Genomic DNA, 8,260 nt, shown 5'->3' on the forward strand with positions numbered 1-8,260 from the left:
GAGAGGCATGTCACTTGCCTAAGCCACAGAGTGAGCAAGTGGCAGAGGCAGAGTGCCAGGGCCACAGCCTGCACCTAATGCCTCCTGCTTATCAGATGGGACTCCCCGTTATCCGGACCCCCTCGCTTTGACCCCAGGGAACGTGGAGTGGAGGAAAGAGGGAAATCCTTCAGGCTCCCGAAACCTTGGGAGATTTTGTCGACACCGTGAATCCCTAGCTCGAACCTGCTCAATTACGTATTCGTTCATTTACTGAGCTCCTGCCTGCACCCCCGGCGCTGATTACTCTTCTAGGTGCTGGGGGTGTGGTCATGGTCAGGAACAACAAACTCCCTGGGTTTGTGGGGCTCACACCTGAGTGGGGGAGGCGGACGGTAAACAGAAACACAAATGGACATAGAGGATGGTGCCAGGGGCTCTCGTCGGTGCTGGAAAGGACGGACCTCGGGGAGGAGGCAGAGATTCGCCAGCCGAGATGCCCCCGGCATTTCAGTTCCCTGCAGCGTGCGCATGACGGAGAGTTTTAAACGTACACAGAAGGAGACAGAATGGCAAACCGAACCCTGCTCCATCCCGTGCCGTCACCCAGCCCCCCAGACCATCGACCGCTGGTCAGTCCTGCATCCCAAGGGACTTTCCCCAACACATGGTGACAGTTTTCAAGTAGGAGCTGGAAAACGTGTTTGGCGAGTACTCAGACCCTCACTCCCCAGATTCTTCAAATGACATTGGTCTTTTGCTACGTCTGTCCACTCGCCACTTATTTCGATAGGTGGCTTTCCTTTTGAATTTCTTGATGCCTTCGAAGTTGTTGACAGCAGTGTCCTTCCGTGTGCGTCCCGTGAACGAGCGTTCAGTATTCGTGTATTTGAGGATAAAACATAGAGAGAGCAACGTGTATGACGGGTAGGGACACCATTTGAGAAGTGTCAGCAAAGGTGCACGCGTGGGTGGCCCATGAAGACAGACTCCCTCAGCCGTCCGCCCCCAACACGGGCCAGGAGTCCCGCCTTCTCAGAGCGAACTGTATTTCACTCTAGTCTTTATTAGTCCATCTCTCCAAGTTGAATGTCAGCTGCACAGGGCGGGGACTCAGTCTGCCTCATTCCCAGCTGTGTCTCCAGCACCTGGAAGAATGCCGGCTCAGAGGAGGCGCTCAGCAGGCGTCTTGGCAGGGGTGCGGGGGGTGGTCGGTGGACCGATGGGTACGTTGGATAGACGAGCGTATGGATGGACAGGTAGATGGATGGACAGGTGGATGCATGGACAGGTGGATGCATGGACAAGTGGGTGGATGAATGGGCAGGTGAGCAGGAGCCCAGCCAGGTGGGGGCCCCTCTAAGATGGCATCCTGTCTCTCACCCACTGCCTGTCTTCTGCCCGCTCTCTTCCAGTCCCTCCTGCTGTTCAGCCGGTCCCTGGACACCAATGCTGACTGCTCCCGCCTGGTGGCTGACGGCTGGCTGGAGCTCCAGCTTGCGGATAGTGAGAATGCCATCCGGCTCCTGGCGGCTTCGCTGCGGCTCCGAGCCCACTGGGAAAGTGCCCTGGACCGCCAGCTGGCTCATCAGGCCCGGCGGCGGCTGCCGGAGGAGGAGGAGGAGGAGGAGGAGGACGGTCGCATCAGCCACAAGGAGGTGGTGGCCCTGAGCAGGGGACTGCTGCAGTTCATGGCATCCAAGGTACCCAGTGCCCAGGCACCCACACCCCTGGCCTGAGAGGGCATCCGCCATGGGATCGAGACCCCCTGAAGGCCTGGCTTCCGGTTCACTGACTGTGCGTGAATTCGGGAGTTCTCAAACCAGAGAGGGCGATGACAAACCCAGGGTCACGCAGCTGGCAGGGGCTGGAGCCGGGGTGTGACCCCCGGGGCCCGGCTCCAGAGACCAGCTGTTAACCCCTGTGGCCCTTGTTGTCGGGACTCATCAGTCGCCTACCGCAGGCGTCGCTCAGGTCCCCTTCGGTGACAGCCAAGGGCGTGCAGGATGAGCGGGAAGCTGTGAGGGGTCTTCTCCTGGACGACGGGCGGGAAGGACTGGACAGATTTGAAACCAGCCTCCACCTCTTAGGCGGAGAGTTGAGAGTTGATCCTGATCCTACTACACGTGGCAGGGGCTGGGGAGAAGGGTGCAGTCCAGGGTGATCTCCTGGAGCAGAGGAGGGACCCAGCGAACCAGGGGAAGGGGATGGGCTAACGTGTCAAGAGGGAGGAGGGGGAAGGGCCAGACTCTGGATGTGGATGTGGGGAGCTGGGGGTCCCGAGGAAGGCAGTTGAGGTGGGGGTGGGGCATCGCACACGCTTTAGACAGGACACTGGTCCTGAGGGTGCAATACCACGTCGTGATCAGCTCAAGCAGTCGGCCCGCGTGAGCGAGAGGTCCAGGGCTGGGCTTCAGGCACAGCTAGACCCGGGTGCTCTGAGCGTGACTTGCTGAGTCCGCCTCTCTCTCCTTCGTCAGATTCCCTACAGGCTCCGGCGGCTCACAGGGCTGGAAACCCAGAACCTCTATGTGGGACCCCAGACCATCACGGCGGCCCCCAGCCTCCCCGGCCTCTTCGGCAGCTCTGCCCTGTCCCCCCACCCTACTAAAGGGGGCTACGCAGTCACGGACTTCCTCACCTACAACTGCCTCACTGTGAGCATGGACCCCGCCTCGGACCCTCGCCTTCCTACCCTGAAGACGGGGCTTTAGGGAGCCCCCCCATTCTAAGTCCAGGGATGCAGTTTCAGTGTGGGGCCCACCAGCCCCTGGGGGAGGGTCCCCAGGGGAGGGTCCCGGGCTGGTCGTGCTGGGCCAGGCGGGTCTGAGCCCTGAGCCCTGACACCACCTTCACAGAGCGACACTGACCTGTACAGCGACTGCCTCCGCACCTTCTGGACCTGCCCCCACTGTGGCCTGCACCTGCCCCTGACGCCCCTGGAGCGCATGGCCCACGAGAACACCTGCCCCCAGGCCCCGCGGGACGGCCCCCCAGGTAAGGGCTCGGCTGGGGGCTGGGGCGTCACCCACCCGGCAGTCCCTCCGTCCCCCGGTGGTTTCCTTAGCGTCTGGGCATTCACTGGACGATCTGAGGATTGACGCCCTCAGCCCTCTGGCCCTGGCAGGTGCCACCTGCAGACTTTGTCACAGAAATGCGGAGCCCAGGATGGGGAAGGCCTGGAGAGCCACCTCTTTCTTATTCATGTCTGTCTGTGGTCTTTCTGTGGTCTGCCCCTGTGCTTCTGTCTGCCTGTCTCTCTCTGTGGGTCTGTCCCGCAGCTCCACCTTGGCCGCGTGCACCCCACTGTTACCCAGGGTGTGCTGCAGTGGGCAGACCCCAGCATGGTGCCCGGGCTCTCAGTCTCTCTGCCTCCGCCCTGCACAGCAAAGACTTGCCCGTGTGTGTGGATTAATCAAGGACGGCTTCCTGGAGGAGGCAGATCCTAATTCCCCAAAGGCTAGGAGAGGCTGAGCCCCTTGGGTGCCGGGATTTGAGTGGGGGTGAGAGCCTGCAGCTGAGCACCCCCTCAGCCTCCCTCTCCTCTTCCTTAGGGGCTGAAGAAGCTGTCCCCGAGCCCCAGCAGAAGGCGTCGGCCCTGCAGAGGCCCTACCACTGTGAGGCCTGCCAGCAGGACTTCCTGTTCACGCCCACGGAGGTGCTACGGCACAGGAGGCAGCACGTGTGAGCCCAGGCCGGGGACCAGGACCCCAGGCGGACCCCCAGCCTGGCCGCGGGACAGTGGCCTGTTCACCCTGTGGGGCGGGGTGTGAATAAAGTCCCACATATTGACTCCGACCTGTAAGCCTGTCCTACCCCCGGAAGGGAGCCGTGTCCCCTGTCGGACCCCATGGTCTCGCTCTTGAGGGCCCCGGGGGTCGGTGCTCGGACGGGATCTTAGCGCCTCTGGCCGCAGCGCGTGCTGAGTCCGCGCTCCTGTGAACTAGGGAGACCCGCGCTGGCCCACCGCGTGTGTCACTCAGACTTGGTGAGGACCGTGGTGTTGGTATTCACGCGAGACTTCCGGCTGTCCCCTCACCTGTCCCCTCAGACTCTCTGGCCACGCCCCCCTTCCCTGAGGCACCTCCTGCCTTGGCCCAGGGCGCCCCTGCCACAGATCTGTCCCAGTCCCAGTCCCAGGCCACCGGGCCCGGTCTCCCCTGCTCCCGGGCTCCTCCCCATCTCCATGTCGCGGGGCCCTGCCCTGCCTCCTGGCGCACGCGGTACAGCCCCACGGCTTCGCCCTGGCCGCACGTCTCACCCCAGCGCCTTCTCAGCATCAACGCCCGAAGCCGGATGAGCCGGATGGGGCCTGATGGGCGTCCCAGGCTCACGCAGCCCCGGGTGGGTCCGGCCCCCTGCCTGCAGGACAGTCCCAGCTCCGCAAGTCAAGTCGGTGTTTAACCCATTTATCACTCACACGTTCCTCTTCTGTTTATCTGTCTCTCTCTCCACCAACCAAGATGTTCGAGCCTTACTTTTGGGAGTTGTGTTCGCCCAAATCAGTGGCCTCTGCCGCAGCTCAGTAACAGTGCACCTCACGCCCCCATCAGGCCAAGGGCCTCCGCGTCATCTCGGCCCCACCTTCAGTGTAAACCCAGAGCCTGACCGCCGGGCCCCTCTCCCATGGCCCCACTGGGCGCCTGCCGTCCCACACAGGCGGGGACCAGCTGCCTCCTCACTGTCTCCCAGGTGATCGATCGTAGGGCATGGCCATGCGTCACTCCATCGTGTCTGGTGTGTGACTCTTTGATGTCACGTGCACATGGTACTGGAGTGTTTGGCTCGTCAGCGTGGGATCACGCCCCACACGGCTCCGCGGCTCACACTCAGTGTAATCTGGAGATCTTTCTGAGTCAGCGCAAAGCCCGCTCATCCGTTTGCATGGCTGCAGACCCATCCATGCCACGTTTACCCAACTGGGCCTGTGCGGAGGGACAGCTGAGCTGCTTCCAATCTCGCGCCTATAGACGGGGCTGGCACAAACGTCCTGTGCGTATGTAATTTCCAGATTCATGTGTCTCTGCAGGATAAATCCCCGGAGGCGGAATCACGGGTCCCAGGGAAGGTGCATTTTTACAGGTCATTTGATAGGTTGTCCCAAATGCCCTTCTGTATAGGCTGCACCGATTTGCATTATTTTTATATCTCCCGATTGCCAGTGAGCCCAAGCATCTGCATATTATTCTGGGCCATTTGTATTTACTCTTCTGTGCTGGCTCCAACCTTTTGACTGTATTTTTTTCCTGGGCGCTTGGTCATTGGTTTATAGTAGCTCTCTATATATTCTGGGTCTTAAGCTTCATTACAGATGTGACAAACATTTCTCCTAATCTGCCGCTTATCTTTAGGTCTGCTTGTTCATGGTGACTTGACTCACTCAAAACTATCTCTGTCCGTTTTCTGTTATGGTCTCTGACAAGGCCTTCCCCAACCCAAAGCATTAAAGACAGACAAATACGTGGGTAAAGGGAGGGACTAACCTCAGAATCCCCCTGCCTCATCTCCAGCCATTTTAAGAACATGGCTTCTCAGGACTTTTCCTGTTTTCCTTCCTTTTTCCATGTTAAAATAAAGTAAAATGAATGACCTACAAGCAAGGAACAGTTCTTTATATTGGGGGGCCTGAAAATGAAAGCTGGCCAGTGTCCCCCCCAGAAGACTTAAGCGTCTCCTGGTGTCTGACCCACTCCTTCCTGGGGAGTGAGTGTGAGAGAATCTGCCAGGAGGGAGGGAACTTCATGCCCCAAGATGGCCATTAGGGTGTGTCAGAACCGAGGACACCCAGGGGTCGCGGACCCTCAGGGGCGAACTCCACAGCCTTAGCAGTACCAGATGTTCTTCTCATCCACTAACTTCCTGGGGACACATCTGGTCCAGCACGTGCGCAAAAGCTCCAGACGGGGCTGTGGCTTCGCCTGTCCACAACTGCGTGAAATAAACACGGGATTGGCCGGGGTTAAGAAGGGAGAGGCGCTCGCCGCCACCCGCCTGTGGGGAGGTGGGCACCCCGCCGCCGGGAGGGGCGTCGGTGGCCTTCTCCAGGGGCGGTGGGGGCAGCGATCTAGCAGGACCCTTCCACGCACAGAGTGCACGCCTCGGTCAGCAGTCTTCCAGAACTCTGGAAGCATAACATATAGAAAAGCACCCAGATCATACGTGAACACTGGTGAATTTTTTCAGAAAATGAAACATACCTCTCCTACCGGCATCCAGACCAGGAGACAAACCATGACCAGCCCCCCGCAGCCTAGCTGGGGGCCCCCTGTGCATGCGTTCAGTTTGGGCAGGTTGTTCGGATTTGTTTTCCAAAGTCATTTCACCAGTTTGCGTTCCTGCCAGCAGCTGGCGAGAGCTCTGGATGTGTCACACGCCGACTCCCTACTGTCAGTATTTGCTATTGAAGCCAGTCTAATATTTATTTTAGTTTGAATGGCATTTTCACGATGACTAGTGATGTCAAGTATTTTTCCACGAGCTTATTAGCCATTTATATATTTTTTGGAGTTTATGTTAAATATTTGTCTCTCATAAAGGTGTTCTTTGTTTTCTTATCGACGAGAGTTATTTATAAAACAAATAGTTTACATATCTCTTTAAATGTAAATATAGTTGTCATACATATGTATCATGAATATTTTCTCCAAGTCTGTACTTGACTTTTAATTTTAACAGTGTCTGTCACAGAGCAGACACTCTTTTAATTTTGATGAAGTTCAGTTTATCATGTTTCTTTTATTTGTACTTTTAAATTATTTTTATTTTACTATTACTTTTTTGTATTGTTTATTTTTAGTCATTTAAAATTTTAATTATATTTGTACCTATTTCTATCTTATTTTATTTGCATTTATTATTTTATTATTTAAATTTTTTTATTTTTATTATTTGTACTTTTCCTGAGCTACCTAAGAAATCTTTGCCTACTCCCAAGGTCGTGACTTTTTTTCTCCTGTTTTCTTTTAGAAATGTTATAGTTTTAGGTTTTACTGTTAAGCCCATGATCGATTTCCAGTTTTTATGTATAATGGGAGCCGAGTCAAGGTTCATTTTCCTGCATGTTAGTGTCCAGTCGTTCCAGCCCCATTCGTTGAAAAGACCATTCGTTCCCCTTTGAATTAGACACCTTCACTGAAAATCAGTGGACTGATCCGCGCAGGCCCGTTTCTGAGCTTTGTCCCATGGATGTTTGTCGGAGCCCATCCCCATGTCACGTCCTGGTTGCCACAGCACTATAGTAAGCCTTGAAATCGGGCGCAAATCCCGATTACCCCCAATGCAATAATACAGGCAACCAGGACGTGCCTGTCCGTTACCGGTGTGACATCAGAGAGAGATGGGGCCATTTCTCACGTCAGAAACCTGAGTACAGATTTAGATTTTTCCTCTCTCTTACCTACTGCTTCCAATCAATCCCTAGGTCCTTTCTGCTTTTCCTTTTTTAAATCTTTTCTTTTTTTTGCGGGTCAGCATTCCATCATTGGATTATCTGAGATGGACAAGATTCGGTCTGCTTATACTACACCTGGGATCATCTCCAGGCTTCGGCAGAAGTGAACGCCCTCGTACCTACATCCTGGGGTTCACGTGGAACACTCACATCTTCACCCCCGGTCTCCTCACCTGCTCCCTGTCCGGCCTCTGCCTCCTCTTCCCCGCTCATGCTGTTCCGCAGCTTGGTTATGTTTGGCCCTCTACCTGCCCGCCATGAGCTGTTAAGGTCAGCACACCGATGACCTTGAGGTGACACGTGATAACTGGATGGCGCCCTCCTCTCTAACGAGTGGTCCCATTTCCCCAGTTCTTTCCTTGCTAACCTTCCTAAGCAGTCCTCGAGTCTGCCCCTCCTCCTCTCCCACAGCCCCGCCCCTGCTGGGGCCTCCCTGTCTCCGCCCCCACTACCTGTGTCAGTTTCCCATGGCTGCCAAAACAAACCAGCACCCAATGAGTGACATAGAGGAACAAAAACTGGTCTCAGACCAAGGTGTGGGCAGGGCCGTGCTCCCCCCGGGGTCTGCAGGGGCTCCCTCCCCGGCCCCTTCCGGCTTCCGGTGCTTTTGCGGGCCACCTTTGGCGTCCCGTGGCTCGTGGCTGCCTCGCTCCAGCCCTCCATCTTCACGTGGCTGTCTCCTTCCCGAGTGCCTGTCCGCGTCCAAATTTCTCTTTCTTATAAGGACACCCTGTGACCTCATCTTAACTTGATCCTCGGCCAAGATCCTCGTTCCAGATAAGGTCACGTTCACCAGGACTTCAGTAGATCCCTTAGGGGGCCACAGTGCGA

The 8,260-nt window shown here is 56.4% G+C and overlaps 1 protein-coding gene across 1 annotated transcript; it reads left to right on the top strand.

Annotated features, from left to right (window-relative positions):
- Positions 1 to 1,265: 1,265 nt before the first annotated feature.
- On the top strand, positions 1,266 to 5,575 carry LOC120605738 (probable ATP-dependent RNA helicase DHX34). Its single transcript, XM_039866666.1, has 4 exons — positions 1,266 to 1,682; positions 2,460 to 2,636; positions 2,838 to 2,976; positions 3,534 to 5,575. The coding sequence occupies exons 1-4, from the start codon at positions 1,344 to 1,346 to the stop codon at positions 3,665 to 3,667; spliced, it is 789 nt and encodes a 262-aa protein (XP_039722600.1). The 5' UTR covers positions 1,266 to 1,343; the 3' UTR covers positions 3,668 to 5,575.
- Positions 5,576 to 8,260: the final 2,685 nt, after the last annotated feature.

The sequence above is a fragment of the Pteropus medius genome, unplaced genomic scaffold (assembly GCF_902729225.1).
Source record: "Pteropus medius unplaced genomic scaffold, Ma_sr-lr_union100, whole genome shotgun sequence".
NCBI classification, from domain to species: Eukaryota; Metazoa; Chordata; class Mammalia; order Chiroptera; family Pteropodidae; genus Pteropus; species Pteropus medius.